At 46.7% G+C, this 17,597-nt stretch overlaps 1 protein-coding gene across 1 annotated transcript in view; it reads left to right on the top strand.

Moving 5' to 3' along the window:
- The window catches only part of LOC149279268 (cadherin-4-like), a 175,462-nt gene extending 158,098 nt beyond the window's left edge, over window positions 1–17,364 (top strand). Inside the window, exons 6-17 of the mRNA XM_089501353.1 lie at window positions 244–399; window positions 3,504–3,648; window positions 5,973–6,145; window positions 11,501–11,638; window positions 12,822–13,007; window positions 13,618–13,871; window positions 15,297–15,439; window positions 15,635–15,868; window positions 16,013–16,246; window positions 16,526–16,665; window positions 16,888–17,052; window positions 17,158–17,364. Coding sequence (XP_089357479.1) covers window positions 244–399; window positions 3,504–3,648; window positions 5,973–6,145; window positions 11,501–11,638; window positions 12,822–13,007; window positions 13,618–13,871; window positions 15,297–15,439; window positions 15,635–15,868; window positions 16,013–16,246; window positions 16,526–16,665; window positions 16,888–17,052; window positions 17,158–17,364 — 2,175 coding nt within the window. The remainder of the gene's footprint in view (window positions 1–243; window positions 400–3,503; window positions 3,649–5,972; window positions 6,146–11,500; window positions 11,639–12,821; window positions 13,008–13,617; window positions 13,872–15,296; window positions 15,440–15,634; window positions 15,869–16,012; window positions 16,247–16,525; window positions 16,666–16,887; window positions 17,053–17,157) is intronic.
- The last annotated feature ends 233 nt before the right edge of the window (window positions 17,365–17,597 follow it).

The raw sequence follows: 17,597 nt of genomic DNA, 5'->3' as shown, positions 1-17,597 counted from the left end.
TGTATGGATTCCAACGTTCTAAGCTAGAACCCTGTGTACAACCAACACAAAGCAGAGATTCCATCTGCTATTGGCTATTGGCTTCTCAAACCCAAAGTGAACAGAATGCAGCATAAAAAGATAAGATGGGCAATTATGGCCAGCTATGCATTGAAGTTTTCTGATGTCATAATCCTGGATTTGTCTACAAATAAAGTTTGACAGAAAACCCTTGATTTTATTGTAACTCTACGTTTCTTTCAGATCCGTTCTGATAAGGACCGGGACAGCATGATCAGATACAGTATCACGGGCGTAGGGGCAGACCAGCCACCCACGGAGATATTCAACATCGATCCCATCTCAGGCCGAATGTACGTGACCAGACCCCTGGACAGAGAGGAAAGATCTTCTTACCACGTGAGTGTATCCTTTGCATGCGGGACCCAACGTGGACCCTCATGGACAGGTCTACGTATGTAACGAGCAGACCCCATACATGAAATCCGCTCATTCATTCACGTACACACATATACTGGGTAAAGAGAAGCATAGAGCAGGTCAGGTGCTTAATGCAATAATTCAGTTTGGTAACAATGTGACAAAGCTGTAGACCCACTGTTAGGGTTTTGGTTTTGGCACTCGGAGGGTTAACTGTATTTTTATTTACTTAGCTGTAAAAAATGTCGCTTTCACAAAATTTTCACCCACATGGGGGGGGGCATTTCCATTCTCTCTTAACAGGTTTTACCAGGCTTTGGGGTTAAAACCCATTTAACTCTGAGTATTTAACCTGGTCTTCTGCCTCCTAGAGGGTTAATTACCATTCGAAGGGAAACACGATTTTTAACCCTTTTTATGTTAAAGGTCACCGACTCCAGAGATTTCCCTGTGTTTTTTTTATGGACAGGCATAGCGATGGGGAGAGGGTTCAGGTAACCAGCCAGGGGCCAAAGCAAATTGCTGGGACAATCCAGCAGATGGTTCAGAACATCGGTCTCTAAATCAGATTCTTCATAGCAGAAAATGAATACAATATTATATTTTATTGGAACCACAGCAGAGATATTCCCTCAACAGTCTGCCAGGAAGGCCATGAAGATGAAGCGTGTTTTGAGCCTTTGAGTTCCCGTGTTAGACAGCGATGCACATATGGCCAGACGTTCACACACTCCGGAGGTGATTGTGAGGAATATTCATAGCATCGTCGAACCAACAAAAGCCCATTACAAAGGCTGGGAATCGTGTGATAAGCGCACCCGGAGGGTATGATAAATACCGCTCCTCTTACCAGCCTGCGCAGAAATTACCTGCTTCACAAACAGGGCTTTCTTTTTTTTTCACTGGGAATCCAGATCTGCAGTTTGTGGCTGGAAAGAAATTAAGCATGCCGCTGCGTAATTACTGCAGAGTATTAACTGTAGAGAACTACAGCATTGGCTAACTTTCACTGCTCTTTATTATATAGTTACCCCCGATCTTCATTCTGTCATCGCAAGTCTCCTGCAGGGTACTTTCCATACCGCTGCCGGCGTCACGCCAATCATTTGCCCAAATGTGCCCGGAGCGGTAGAGAAGAGGTTACTGAGATTTGGATTTATCATGCAAGCCATTCATTTCTCAGTCTTTGGAGTTGGGGACCATGACCAGACACGGGTCGTGTTTGAGGAGACAGAATGGCTGCCTAGATATCGGCCATTTGTGGCCCATGTAGGGGAGCGTGTCTTCCCCGGCATGCAGAGAACCTAAGAGAGGTATTGATGGATGTGTACATGGGAGCCCGGGTCCCCTGTGTTGGATTCGCCTCCATAAAAATCTCATGTCTCTGCATTGCAGTAATGACTCCCTCACGCTTTCATATTTCGTTATCCGTCTTCCTCTCACAAGGACGACCTGCTTCAGCATCTGTCTCCCAGCCAGAGGTGAGAAGCGCTCCATCTTTTGGAGGTTGTCAATCAATTTAAGTGAGCAGAACATATGTTCCTCCAGCTCCCGGTCCTCTGCTTGTCTGCAGAGGATAAACACAAACAGTAATATAAGATAATAATAATACCATCAGCTTTTCTTATATATCAATTCATGTGTTCCCTGAGCTACATTCTCTGCCTGGGCAGTACTCACTAAGCTGCGTTATCTATAGGACACAAGCTACACAAAGGTAGGTCACCAGTGCCTTTTAACCATGACACAGCCTTTAGATCTGTCCAGATCCAGAGAACACCAGGTGGGCTGGCTTTATAGAATACCATCCACCAGTGGGACAGTCTGTTTTAAACGGGCCATGAACGGAACATCATGTAGAAATATGGCCACAGGTGGGTTGGTCTATAGAACACCAGCCATGAGCGGAACATCCTGCAGAACACCAGCCATGAGAGGAACATCCTTTAGAACACTGGCCATGAGATGAACAGCCTGTAAAACACCAGCCACGAGCGGAACGGCCTGTAGAAGACCGGCCATGAGCGGAACGTCCTGCAGAACACCAACCGTGAGATGAACATCCTTTAGAACACCAGTTATGAACGTAATGTCCTGTAGAACACCAGTCACCGGTGGGGAGGTCTGAAGAACACCAGCCATGAGCGTAACGTCCAGTAAAACGCTTGTCGGTGGTGGGGCGGCTTGTAGAAGATTAGCCATGAGCAGAACATCCTGTAGAACACCAGTCACTAGTGGGGCAGCCTGTAGAACACCAGCCATGAGAAGAACATCCTTTAGAACTCCAGGCATCTTAGGGACGTAAAAACCGTAAACCACCAGCCATAGTTGGAATATCCTGTATGTGTAATTTACCTGCATTTGCTTGAACCCTTCAATAAAATCACAGGGAGTCCAGAACTGCCCTGATCTACATTGCTTCAGAGCAAAGTCCCAATTCAGATCAAGAAGCCCAAAATACCTAATTTGTTCTCCCATGTGCAGCGCTCACAGCTGTTCCCTGAACCCACTCATCACTCACGTGTCTTTGAAAGACCTGGTGTCGCCAAATATTCTGGTTTGTTGGGAAAACCAAAATAACACAACACCTGTCAGCTGCAGTGACTCGTTTTACTCCTAATTAACAGTTTTCCCAACAGCATAAATAGTTTCTGTAACTTTGTTAAAGCTGAATTTTCCACGTTCCAGATGTACATTGTCAGCTGGTTACTCAGACCCAGCCAAGATACTGAACCCCCGTCACGCTGTTCACCTCAGTTACAAAAGTATCACCTTTAAAAAGAAAAGTCACAAAATATTGTGTTTTTACCTATAAAATGAACCTTCACGTCTGGTCTTCCTCTGTTACATTGTATCACAGCACATATGCTTTTCTCTTTACCGGTTTATAGGGACCACTGATGGTGATTACAATGGACTTCAATGGGTTCATCAGAAATGATCTCCTTATTTTGGGCTAAGTCTTGTTCTAGGGTAGGGTGTTGAGGGATTGCATTGCCAACAACATTAAACTTAATGTTTGGCTTAAAAATGTCCCCCCTTATCCCCGATCTGTCCTTCATTCTCCTGTTTTTCATTTCCAGCTCCGAGCTCATGCTGTTGACATGAACGGGAACAAGGTAGAGAATCCCATTGACCTGTCTATCTATGTGATTGACATGAATGACAACAGACCCGAATTCTCAACCCAGATCTTCAACGGCTCGGTGGACGAATCGTCAAAGCCAGGTATGCGATTCGTTCATACGCTGCGTGCTGGCAACATTCTAAGACATACGATAACCATCAGACGGCTTTTAATTGCTGATTATTAATTAAATACGTTTCAGGATATCAGAGGTTATAGGAAGTTGATAGCGAGGTTCTTTCTTGTAGATATTTTTATTTCATCATCTATAGATTTATATTATATAAAAATGTACGCATACAAAAAAAAAAGAACCTTATAAGGGCTGGAAGTAGATATTTAATACCAAAACGAGACCGGCTCCACCGCTGACAGGTCTTATAAATAATAAAGCGCCAGATGCCCCGTAACAAACTTGTTTTGTGATAAGTACTCCCTTTGGAATGGCCTCAGCCCTGTTCTTCAGGGAAGGACTATCTGTATCCTTTGATGAAACATGGACCATCTTGAAAGCGTATCAGAGCCACAGTTTTTCCGACAATGACTTCTCCTTGGGTTGTTTGAAGCTCTCGCTCTTTGGGAATATTGTCAGCGTCAAACAGGCATCTCGGAGTTTTATATCAGAATTCCCCGGCGCCTGTCCAGGGCGCCTTAATCGGCAAAGTTGTACCGAGCGCACGTAGAGGCGGAATTTAACTCCGGCAAAAAAGGCATCTGCCTTGGAAAGAGCAACGCAAACCACTCAAGTGTCAGCCGGTGAGCTAATCGAATGATTAATTAATGAATCATCAGTGCGACTCTGCGCTCCAGCAGCCCTTCCGCTGAATAAATATATACGGCAATTAAAACTTCATGTTCGGGCAGAAAAATTCCTTGGCTTGGGTCACCCCCCCACCTCGTTAGTATCTCGGAAAGGGACTTCTCCTTAGGGGTGTAAAATTCAGACAACTGTACTTTGTGATGTGTTTAATTATCTGTAACTTATTTGTTGTGAAATCCAGCGTAGAGCGGAGCCGCGGAGTGGAAAGTCCTATGGTTTTAATTACAGTAAAGGATTCTGGTGCAAAGCGTTGAAAGTGGTGCTGTCTCCATAGCGACAAACACAGTTCTTCCGCCAATTGCTCCATTTTCCCTCTTTTTACATCAGGATTTATATAGAATTCAAAGGTCCTTATCATAGAAAGCATTAATTGTTCACGTCTCCTTTAGGACTCACCAGCATGGGCCAAGGGTTATCAATGCCATACGAGAAAACCTTAATGAAGAAGCAGGGTGGTCGCATTATTTACACTCTAATCATGTCGGTTTAAGGTTACTGCTAGCCTAATAGATGTATTTTATTCAAAGTGCCCCATTTAACGGGTGGTCTTGTCACCTTAAAGTATGCTTAAGGCAGGCAGGACTAAGAATGCATTTCCCTTTGGGGTAATCGGACACAAAAGGCCACCACGTTACCCGTTATGGGAATCTGTGTTCCCCCCGGGGGATAAAGACCACCGGCGCTGAACTTCCCTCGCCTTTCAGAACCCCAAATTAATGGCAGCCGGGCGCCGCGTTATTCCCTGAGAGAAACGCTCTATCAGCGTCTGGATTCCTCCGGCACTCAACTTGCCCCCGGAGGGGGGGATAAATGCCAGCGAGAGAAGCGCAGATGGAGCTAGATACTTGAAAGTCATCTGCATACGGGGAATTTAAATCTTTAGCCTCTGTGATTTGAACAGAAAGCCAATTATGGGGCCCGAGTTCGTTTTGAAATGAAGCTGTAATTTGAGGCTTGCGAAAATAATCCTTTAAAATGCGCAGCGCCGGTGCACGGGGATCGCGGGAAGTGCCGGCGTCCACAGGCGGCTCGGGCTTTGCCCTTAATACAATTAAGGAAGAGGTAGTTGAACCCTCTCACTGAACAGAGAAGGATTTAAACCTGATCGGTGATTACAAACCCCAGACATCTATGGGCTTTAGAGAGGCCAGGTGTCGGACTTGGCTAGCGCATGCTGCACAGGTGTGATCCGCGCAGCCGTGCAGGGAGAGCATTTAGCTAATGTGCAATAAGAGGTAAACAAAATGGCTTTGGCCTCCCCAGGGGTTTGGCTTCCAGGTGGAGGGGCAGCATTTATATGATAATCTCCCCATAATTAATTCTGAAAGACAAACCACGCAGCGGAGTTTAGTGTAACATTGTAACTTTTGGCCATAAATGCTGAATATAATAGATAAAAATTGTAACAATGTATCCGATGTATGTATCAAGAGTAAAGCCAGCGCAAAATTCATAAAGTGGGACAATCGCCATGGAGACGAAATGTATCTGCCGAATATTCCAAATATATACTTTCCACCAGACTTTCTACATAATTCTAAGTGTGATAACGAAGGGATATTTTCCAGCTGCTTCCGTTGCCTCATGTCATGTTTTTTTTCGCAGGTACATACGTGATGACGGTCACCGCACATGACGCCGATGATATCAACACATCGAATGGGGTTCTAATGTACAGGATCATGGCTCAGAGTCCTCAGAGTCCTTCTCAGGATATGTTTGTGATCCACGGTCAAACCGGTATCATTAACACCGCCGCAGGAGGACTGGACCGCGAGGTGAGAGAGCCTGGGGTTGGACTCCCGTACGGTTTGGTGGAGCGCACGGGTACGTAACGGACGTTCCAACTAAGTCTCCAAGGTGCCCACAGTCCAGGCTTCACGGATCTCCATATGGAATCCCACCGGGGACTGTAGGCGCCTTGAAAACTGGTACAAATCGCAAGGCGTTCGCACCTACTAGCCCACTCGCTCACACTCGTTATGTTTGGCCATTGTCTTGGTCATTTTACCCAGATTATAATTATGTCGGTTGAGATTTAATTAAAATTTTGATGGGTTTACACGAATCCAAAGGTTTGGGGTCAGCCCATCCAGCACATTTTTTTTATTTCATGAGTTATTCCTTTAAATTTTCTTTTTTTTTTTTTTCTTCTCGCCAGATATTTTATCCCACGCGTAGCTAATCAGCATTTGCAAATTACCTGTATAATATATGCAAAGCCCATTAGTTCATAAAACGCGTAGAAAATCTGCAGGGATTGTGTGCATTGGGCCTGAGCGCCGTAATTCCCGGCCAAGTCAAATCCAAGCGCCGCAGCAGAAACAAAACCGGGACCAAAAAAAAAAAAAAAATATCTAACTCAACACCTATGAGATCTCTGCGGTCTGAACAACTTAAAAACCCAACGGAGGTTATTTATAAGGCGCAATTTTGGGGCAAAGTTTGACGGATTCCAGGGGGATGTTTGACAACACGAACATTCCATTGACCGGTTTTGTAACAGAGTTACATATTTCATTCATAAGCCTAAAAGTGGGTTACTTTAGGGCTTATGAATGAAATACGTGACTCCTGTAGCCTCGTCTCACCTACCTGCAGAGGATTTCTATAGGAAGTTATTAAGAATGTGAGATATAATCATTTATTTTTGAATTTTTTCCCCCAAAATTTTTTGAATTATACCAGATATTTATTCCATTTCTGTTAATTCAACATGTCTTCGTTTTCAATGCCTTTCCCGGTCCTTTTGACATTTTATTCTGAATAAAGTACACATCATGGCCCGTAGCGTGTCCCTCGGCAGGACCTTGGTTTTGTTGGAATCAGTTCACGGGGAAATAACATACAGCGGGCCAGGTCCAAAGCGTTAAATACATGCTGCAAGCGACACTATGGTAAAGGATGAAAAGAAGGTGATTTTCGTCAAGGTCATCCACATAATGGCTGCGGAAAGAAATACCGATGGGATGGGGGGGCGTTGTACGATCCAATCACTTTATGACACCGTACGCGCGAGACTGCCAAGACAGCAGCCCACTGAAGCAGAGAGCGTTGCGGACTGTCACTCGGAACAAAGAGCCGCGCTCATTCAGCTGGGAACACGGAGCGCGTGAAAAGGAATATCTATCATTGGCAAGACCCCCAGCCGATAAAGAAAGTCACTGCGTTGGAAAGATTGGATCGGTCCTTATTGATCTGAAGCTCCTCTTTGTTCGTGCGCAGGCCGACGCTCACGGCCCCTGGTCATTTAATTTCCCTCAAGGTCATTTCAGACAGTTATAGGTTTGCAGAACACTTACCAGCGCCGTCCACCGCCGTTATGGGCATCTAACAGCCAACGCGTCTCAAAAAGAAAAAAAAAAAGAAAAAAACAGCCAGGCTGGGAAAATACTTAGTCCGCCCCAGCGCCGGTATTCATTCTCTTTGATTTTTCAGTTACTTCCTAAAAAGCTGAATTGTTAGATCAATTTTCTAACCCAAATCGTTAAACAGGGAGCTGTATACCTGCAGCCTATAATGGAGATATATTGAAGGAGAGATTTAGACATTATAGTCTTGGAATTGTATCCGTCGCTGACCTCGGCGCTGGATCGCGGTGCTGGCCGGACTCCTGACTGTAAAATCCTGTATCTACTTGTTGATGCTCCTGCTGTCTGCATTACTTAAGGAATAGCCATTTCAACTCATTTTTTTGTGTCAATGGACTGTAAATTGAAAAGGTGGCCTCCAAGAATCGCCCTCTTCAAAGGGGGGCAAATAGCCCTCCCAGTGGGGCAGAACTGATTTTAATGAAGACATAGAAATGTAGAATTTGTAGGCGATTATAAATAAATTTATATTACCCTAGACCCTATTATGGTATTGGGTATGGTATTATGGTATTATGACCCTCACGGGGTATGTTGGTCCTTGCTATACTTTCCAGAGAGGAACCAAAGGCGTTCATGCTTTCGTGCTGTAGAATCCACTCTTTTGGCTTTTTGTGTGTTGTGTTTGTTGTGTGTATTAGTTTTGTTCAGTTGCTCGTTTGTAGCACTTTGCACAAAACTCTGTTTACCCAACACGTTTTATGTGATTTGTAATGGTCAGAAGCCCATTCCGGATCACAGGATAAAATCTCTTATTGTTACTGTATCGAGTGTCTGTAACGCACGGCCTCATATAGAATTTTTCTCACAGTGTCTTTTATGTCCGTTTGCCTTGAATGGGTTTAACCTCCCAAGTCAGTACATGGATGGCGATGACACAAACAAATAATAATTTGCACCTGCCCGTGCTGATCCTCCCTGACGATTCATCATCGACTTGAAGGTTTTCTTGGAATCTGATTTCCCAATAATTATATTTACACTATTTGTACGAATGCCCCCCATGTAAGTGAATAGAATTATATCCATTGTACATGTTTCTATTTCGGTTCTTTTAATGACGTTTGACTGCAAAGTGTCACGGGAAGTACCTGCCAAGGATGAAATCTTTTAAGTAGTCTTGGCCTCAGTAAGAGCTGAGTAGGTAGCGTTTGGTACGTGTCTCCTTGGTCTATTCACTAAGAAGATCAGACTCAATGTTGGTGGCTGATCTGCAAGTGCTTTTGCAAATTACAGGCGAGAACATGCGAGTTCAATGTCAATTTGTATGGCCTCGTCTGTCTCTCTTAAACCCCTTGCTACATTAAAAAGAAAAGGCAAGAAACAAACAAAATGGGGGTCCCCAGGACTCACAAACACTTTAGTGAATAGACACCTCTGTCTTATATTTCCTTGAGTTATCTCAGTTGGCTAAAAACAAACGTAAAGGCTCCAACTCCAGTGCCTAAAGGCCTCTCCTGAACACTTTGGAATAAAGTTTGAGTTGGAAGAGGTGAGATCCTCATTGTGCAGCGACACCTCTGCATCCCTAACCTCCCAATTATATCACTCGCAGTCAGGGCAGACAAGCCACGTGTTGCATCACAATCACAAAGGTAACGAATAACCAGCGATCACGGCCGATGCTAATGAAAATCATCACCAGCTATTATCTTTCTTAATTAATATATTCATCAGATTCTGATTTGGGTGGCAGGGCTCACGCTGTGAACGAGCCTCTCTGTTGTTGGATCTGCAGAATGGGTGTTTAGTTTGATTGGGATGGCATCGTTAGGACGAGGAGTAACCTTTAACTTTTTTAGACTGCACTTTGCATAAATATAGGAGAAAAACAATGTCTGCGTGCCTCCCCCTCCTGCGCGTTTCGCATTTAATTCCAAAAGAGAATGTCTGCACATGAAGGGGCTTCACGGACAATGTAGCCACCATTGGTAGAATTCTATTCAGAATTTTAAAGGAAGCCAAAAAAACATTTAGTGAAGTATTCTAGCTGCGGGGCAGAGGGCCGCCATGTGGTATATTTGGGTCAAAATCAACAGCAATAGTTGAATATTTTTTATAACCGTAAATAAAGGTCTGTGGGTGACAGTTGAGCGCCGCCTGTTTATAAAGCCCGGACGCTAATGATTTGGCTTCCCTGGTTTGGCATATCAAGAGGGTGCACAATGAAACATGCAAATAAACGGAATTTTTAATGTTAAAAAATGTGCATTAATTTTCCCTGCTCTGTGCTTTCGACGAGTCCTCCTGCCAGACGGAGTTGACTGCGGGGAGAGGACACGCAGAGTTCACTCTTTCGCCCAGAGAGACGGGAAACAAAGTCGGGTTGGATTAGGGGCATTGATTTAAATTGGAGTCGGCTCGGCTCGAACGTTTTCCCTCCACATCTTTAATCTGACAGTTTGAAGCGGTGATTATTGGAGGGGGGGGGGGCAGTAAAACCAACCCCAGGGTCTCCCTCGTGCATTCGGTATAATGGAGTCTGAACACTCTGGTCTCCTTGCCACCTGCCTGGCATTATCCAACATCTTAACATCGGAGAAAAGCTCTTAATTGAAATTTCCATCAAGAGACTACATCTTCTATACTCCTCTGCCAGGCCCATGGCTGAAAGAGCATTATGGGAGATGTAGTCCTGCAGCAGCTGGAAGGCTGCAGGTTGGACACCCCTGCTCTAAACTGTAAGCTCTTGCGAACGGGCACCATATCCGTCAGCTTCGGAAATAGCAATTTTTGTGTGCAGCGTGACGGTATAGGTGGGGCATTTTGTCGATACCATATGTGACTTTATTAGAGACCTTCCTGTTTTCAGACAGGCACCTCCATCCATCTTTTTGCGTGTCGTGCGTTTTAGAAGATGACGCGGATGCCATAAGTCAGCCTCGCACACTCTGAACACGCTGCGGTTACGATAACGAACCCACGCCCTCTCTGTCCAACCATCGTGGTCAAACTCTGCCACCTACTGGACAGTTTGAGCCTCGCAGACTCTTAGTCGCCGGCCGTTGCCTGTAGATAGTATTTTCTCATTAGGTACTTTTCTTTGCTACTATGTTACAATTTATAAATCTCTTTCTTGTGCTTTATTATAGGGCTTTGTCTATTTAACTCATCTTATTGGCCCCGTACCCGCAATTCTTCCTTTCGCCCAATGCTGTTGGATCTAATCGCAATAACATTACTCGCGTTTGTTTGAATGACATCATAGTCCTGGGTTAAAGGTTCATCCATAGGCCTTTGACGGTTCTCAATAATGCGAGCGCAGACAGGCTTCCTACCTCCTCTCGTAAAAAAACATCACCTCAGAAAATGCTTGTTTTAATACAAATTGGAAGAAAAAAGGCATGATTGTTTCCTCTGGTATAAATTTGGCTGATAGGAAACATATCACCGATCGCCAATTAGAGCGTCACTAAACCGAGGGAACATTATTGACCGAGTGCCAGAATTGAGCAGGTCAAGGTGATTCGCTGTAAACGCTTTCTGAAGCCAATAAAAACCTTAATGGATCTTTTATGTTTTGTATCCTTTTTTTTTTAATCAATCACTGCGAAAAATAAATGGGTTTCAAAGCGTCTGAATAAAATCCGCCGCTTGCGCGCTGCCCAAAATGAAGCGGTTTAACCAAATATTGGGTGGTGCGGGACGTGTGACCGGCGGTCTCGTGTTGGAATGAACGGCCTGTGATTTGTTATAAAGCATAAGCTCTGTTGGGGCGTGTTCACCCGACGTCTTCATACAAGTCCCTATGTTTCTCCGCAGAAAGTCCAGCAGTACACCGTGGTGATCCAGGCCACAGACATGGACGGGAGCACGAGCTTCGGGCTCACCAACACGGCCACGGCCATCATTAACGTCGCAGACATCAATGACAACCCCCCGGAGTTCACCTCCAATCTGGTAAGACGCCGACGTATAGCGGCCGTCACTCATCAGTTGTGTGTTTTCTCTCCCCAATAGGGGCAATTATATAGCTAATCTGAACCCCAATTTCACCCAAAGATTGGGTGAAACATTAATTAGGGAAGCCATGTCATTAGCATCATTGAGCCCCCTGTAGGCCAGGAGCTCTAAGACCTGCCAATATGATTATTTCTAGTGTTTAGCGGCAGCTTCTCCTGCGATAACGAGTGTTCTGTGTCGGGTCACGGAGCCGGCTCAGCACTAGTATGAAAGTTTAACGTCAGACGCGCGGCTAATAATCCACTGGAAAATTCTATGCCCTCCGGCCCCCCGGACCGCTGATCCTCTACGCTCGGAATTGTTTTGTGTCTGATGCGGTTTCAGTCCTTGAATTATTGAAATAAAAAAAGAGGGATCAAAGAATGATCGCAAACCCCGTAACGAGTTCCTCTCCCCCTTATCACCCCCCCCGGCTCCTTCGCGATACCATCAGGTATTGTGAAGCACAACAGATGTTAAAGGTCAGTCTGACGGCGGCGGCCAGTGGCGGCGGCTCCATCAGTCACGGGGGAGCGCAGGAGATCCAATTCCGGATAAATTCCTAATTTGTCTTCTTAACAAGGTGATGGTATCAGGATTTCACGGTGCGAGGGGTGCAGGGAGCGGAGATATGCGCCGCGCGGCGTCTGGCCTTCCATCTGTAATCAGAGCAGCTTCCCCCGAGCCTCTAGGAGTACTTACTGTCTGAGCCGGTTATCGCACCCCTGGGGCTTTTACGCCGCCGGCTTAACCATTTTGCTTCCAGTTTGGTGCAATCTGTGAAAGGGTAGAACTACTTTCCTTTTGGTGAACGCGGAGAAAACCAACCCAATTGAGTTGGGAAAATGTGTCGGGTCTCAGGGAGGGGTAGATCAGCGATGTCTTTCATTCATCACCTAATTTCCGTTGGCACTTTCCATGTTCTCTATATTACAATGCAGGACGTGGGGCTTGTTCACTAAGGAGTGGGTTGAGTCATTCATACTGGGTTAAGACCTTGGTTCACAGAATGCGTTGGGGGATTCAATGGCACAATGTGTTACCGGGATGCGGTTACCGGCTCATTGTCGCGGTATAGAGCATGAATAATTGTCGATGGCATTGTGTCGCGATCCGATTGGATATTTTGGTTTCTGCGCAGTTCAGTGGCGAGGCGGTGGAAAACCGCGTAGACGCCGTGGTTGCTAATTTGACGGTGTTGGATCGCGACCAGCCGTACACGCCCAACTGGAACGCAAAATACAAGATCATCAGCGGAGACCCGTCCAATCACTTCACCATCAGGACGGACCCAGCCACCAACGACGGGGTAGTGACGGTGATAAAGGTGGGTCTGCATCTCACTAACCCAGATAATAGGCCTCATATACACAGGGTCACACTACACGCATGCCACACGGTATACACTTGTATGTTATGGGTCCTATGATTCGGCCACAAGCGACCAACTGCTGCCACTTCTTAAATTGCGTGGTAAGTGAGGGCAGGCACCCCCTTTATTCATATGAAGGAAAGTGAACCAGGCTGACGCGGAACCTTTTGGAACCCGTCAATCTCGGTTCTTAACTCGGGAAACTAAACAGCAAGTGCCTGCCCGCCAAGATCTTCTGCAGCAGCTCAGGTCAGTCAGCCATGGGTTATCCAGCCTGGCATTTATATCACCGTTCTAGGAGCTACCTAGAAGCTTGTTATGTGGCTGAGTAATTTGCCCTCGGCTAGGCTGCCCCTGGGGAGGAAAAAGCATGTGGACCCAGCTTAGTCCCTCCAGCTGAATGTTAATCTCTGGTCCTTCGAGTCTCCATTCGGTCCCAATGTTTTTCTATAAGGTCAGCCACTTAAGCTGCCATGGGATATAACTCTCATCACGTGTAGGCAGGTGCTGCAGTTAGGTCAGGCCGGGGCTTTGCTTGATGAGACGTCTCTCTCTTACCTTTCAGCCCATTGATTATGAGATGAACAAAGGCTTCTTGCTGAACGTCATGGTGTCAAACCAGGCGCCTCTGGCTGGCGGCATCCAGATGTCCATCCTGTCCACCTCGGCAGTGACCATCTCCATCACCGACGTGAACGAAGCCCCCTACTTTCCAAGCCAAAACGAGCCAATCAGACAGCTGGAGGGAGAGCCGGCGGGCCGTCTGCTCACGACGTTTTCTGCCGTAGACCCTGACCGCTTCATGCAGCAAGCACTCAGGTGAGTGGCACACGATGGAGAGACGGACTATTCTGACCATTCTATACAGGCTGCAGGTTCTTGAAGACCTGGGCAGTCAGGAAAGAGGAAGGACGCGCTTCCATAATCTTGGAGCTCGGGAGGTTGTCGCTGGATTCTTGTTCATTGATCAGGAGGATGTTTGGTGTCACTGTTTGGTGGTCCGATCTCCCCCAGCTGCCTATTACATTTGTTTAAATAATGTCTGCCCTGAGCCTCTTGTTCTAATGGTGTCCCCCTAGTCTTCAAAGACCTGCTCGTGTCTGTTGAGCTGGACGTTCGGGGGAACCGCATGTCTTTCCCACATGGTAGTTGTAATGGGGGGTTTGGGAAAAGACAGAGAAATTAAAAGGGGGTCAAAGGTCACCAAAGGAAGAAAGCCTCTCCCGTACCCGAGGAATTCCTTAAATCGTGACATTTAGGTCTTTCTGTTGAGACGGCGAGAGAACGCGGAGTCCGGCTGGCCTGCGTCCAATTACCCGCACTTCACTTTTGACATTTTATAATCATTATGTGGTTCAGCCACTTCACTCGGGGGCCCGGCGGCCCGACAGAGGAGATGATTATATTGACTCGTGGTGGCTCCTTCGCTTGCGGACATATAATGAGACCCTTTAGGAAGACATCCTTGGCTAACGAGGAAATTCTTTGTTCATGGTTTGTAACGGCCAGACTGCCTTGTGATGTTTTTCCGTCGCTCCGAGCTGGTGGGGACTGGTGTGGGTGGAGGGTAAAAAACCCACTTTTGTACAGTTTTGTTAAAATGCATGGGGTTACCGCCGCCAAATACATTGTATCCAGCGTCTCTCTTTGTGATTCCATCGATGTAACAGCCTTAGTCTTGGGCTGCGTTAGTCCCCGAGGGCCACAAAAAAAAGATTTTTGCATATCCCGCCTTAAGCACGGATGTCTGAATTAAAAATGAGTTAAACTACCTGTTCTCAGGCAGGGATAGGCGGAATTCCTATTAAAAAAAAAATGCAATTTCTAAAACCCAGCGTGATTTCAGATTAAATCGGTCTGCAGTCTCTTCTCGCGGTCTCGGCCGGTGTTTTCTCCTTTAAATCGTCTCGGGATCTCAATTTGCCGCAGAACGCAGCTTTTACTTATCGACGCCGGTTCTGGTACGAGATGAACCTGTCGGGGTCGATCTGACAGCAAAATTGGCTCCATCTGTAACCGCGCAACGGTTTTAATGAGTTCAAGAGGTTGCGAGATTTAAACCGGCGAGAAGTTTTCCAAGCTGGTTAAGTTTTAAATGCTCCGTCTCGGCGTAGAATCTCGGGGAAAATTCCAGCCCCGGTTTAGATTAAATGGCTGCAGAGACGCTGTGGTGGCCCCCGCGCTGCAGACTGTTACTTTGGTGTTGAATATTTTATATAAATTACTTGTTTCCTCTTCTTTCAGGTACTCCAAACTCTCCGACCCCGCGAACTGGCTGAGCATTAACGCCACCAGCGGTAAAGTTTACACCACGGCCGTTCTGGATCGCGAATCCCCTTTTGTTAAAGACGACATCTACGAGGCCAAGTTCCTTGCGACCGACAACGGTGATTTTTCCTCCTGTGTCCTTAACATGTATTCTTCGATTTTCATTAAAAAGTCTCTTTCAGAAATGACTTTTCATCGCCTTATAAATAAAAGTCTGCGTTTTCTAAAATTACGTTTATTCCGCTGTTCGGGTTGGATGTTCTCCTAGAGAAGGCGCAATCCTCACGGTTTGGTTTTCTTTTGTCTCGCCGCAGGCGTTCCTCCGGCCAGCGGCACCGGCACGTTGCAGATCCACCTGATCGATGTCAACGATAACGCCCCCGAACTTCAGCCCAAAGAGGCTCAGATCTGCGAGAGGCCGAATTCAAATGGCATCAACATCACAGCCGCGGATTTGGACCGCAAGCCCAGCGGGGACCCCTTTGTGTTTGAGCTGCCGACGGTGCCATCGATGATCCGTCGGAACTGGACTATAACCAGGATTAACGGTAAGGGTGAGCTGGCACGAGTTTGGGACTCATGGGGTTAAACAAAAGAAAGCCATCCTTCTACCGCTTTGATAGTGTTCCCTCTAAGGTGAGCCACTTACCCCCCTTATGAAGGATACAGATGCCCCCCTGTGGTTGTTCTAGGTAACTACGCCAGGCTCAGCCTACAGATTGGATACCTTGAGGCCGGGATGTACGAGGTCCCCGTCATTATTACGGACTCGGGAAACCCTCCTCTCTACAACACGTCGGTGATCAAAGTGAAGGTCTGTCCCTGTGACGAAAACGGAGACTGCACGACAATCGGAGCCGTGGCAGCAGCGGGACTGGGCACGGGCGCCATCATCTCTATCCTGATATGCATTATAATTCTTCTCTGTGAGTAACCCCTTTGGTTTATTGTCTGAAAGGAGCAGGTGTAAAGCTGGCCCCTGCTTTAAAGGCGTGAGCCACGTACTCGTTTTGTTTATGGGGGCAAAAAAAATCTTTACCTCCATTACTAATTCTGTAGAGCGTTCCTTTTGTCCTTTGTGCCGCTTGGGACCCAGTTGGTCTTTAAGCACGTAATGTTGAAAGGTGTCGGCAAATAGAACATTCCGGTGGCACCCAGCGAGTCCCGGCAGACATACGGCAGTAACCGGTCCCTTGTCTCTCCAGCTATGGTTCTCCTGTTCGTCATGTGGATGAAGCGCAGGGAGAAGGAACGTCACACAAAACAGCTCCTGATTGACCCAGAAGATGACGTCAGAGACAATATTCTCAAGTACGACGAGGAAGGAGGCGGCGAGGAGGACCAGGTGAGAGATCGAGGAACCAGGACAATTCACATGCTTACACGTAACATGTATACACGCCTAACCGTTGGCCGTCCTCTGATGGCGTGTGAAACGTCTGTTTGAGTGGGGTGGATCTGTACGATCTGTAACGGCACAGCCAACCTTTGGCGCTGTTATTCAGGAGACGTAACCAGGTCCCGGGAGCGGTCAGGGCGCAGATCTGACCTTCCGTTCTCTTTCTAGGACTACGACCTGAGTCAACTGCAGCAGCCGGAGACGCTGGATCACGTTCTGAACAAGGTGGCGGGAGTCCGACGGGTGGACGAGAGGCCGGTGGGTGCTGAGCCTCAATACCCCATAAGACCAGTAATCCCGCATCCTGGAGATATCGGGGACTTCATCAGCGAGGTATATAATAATGCATAGAGGTTTTTTGCTATAGGTAATAGAGCCCTTTTATATACGCCCCCCCCTGTTACCAGATACACACGCTCACTCACCTTACCTTTACAGGGTCTCCGGGCGGCCGACAACGACCCGACGGCTCCTCCCTACGACTCCCTCTTGGTTTTCGACTACGAGGGGAGCGGATCGACCGCCGGCTCCGTCAGCTCGCTCAACTCCTCCAGCTCCGAAGAACAGGACTTTGATTATTTGAATGACTGGGGGCCCCGATTCAAAAAACTGGCGGACATGTATGGCGGGGCTGAGGAGGATTGACAGGAGGCCCGGGTCTTACCGACAGACGGAACAAATCCTCCTCCGTTGTACAGAGGCTGAAATGTTTTTTGTTTTTTGTTTTTAATTATTATAATTATTATCACCCCCCCCTCCATGGCGTTATTTTTAGTGGTATGTTGAGAAGGGTTCATCCTCAGCTGACGTTTAAAGCGGTAACCCCCCTTTATTTATTTTGAGGCTCATGCTTTTATTTTGTAGACGTAACTTAACCC

The sequence above is a fragment of the Sceloporus occidentalis genome, unplaced genomic scaffold, assembly GCF_023333645.1.
Source record: "Sceloporus occidentalis isolate IW3139 unplaced genomic scaffold, rSceOcc1.0.p SCAF_173, whole genome shotgun sequence".
Lineage (NCBI taxonomy): Eukaryota > Metazoa > Chordata > Lepidosauria > Squamata > Phrynosomatidae > Sceloporus > Sceloporus occidentalis.
The sequence above is the reverse complement of the archived record's forward strand: the minus strand, read 5'-3'. Positions and strand labels throughout refer to the sequence as shown.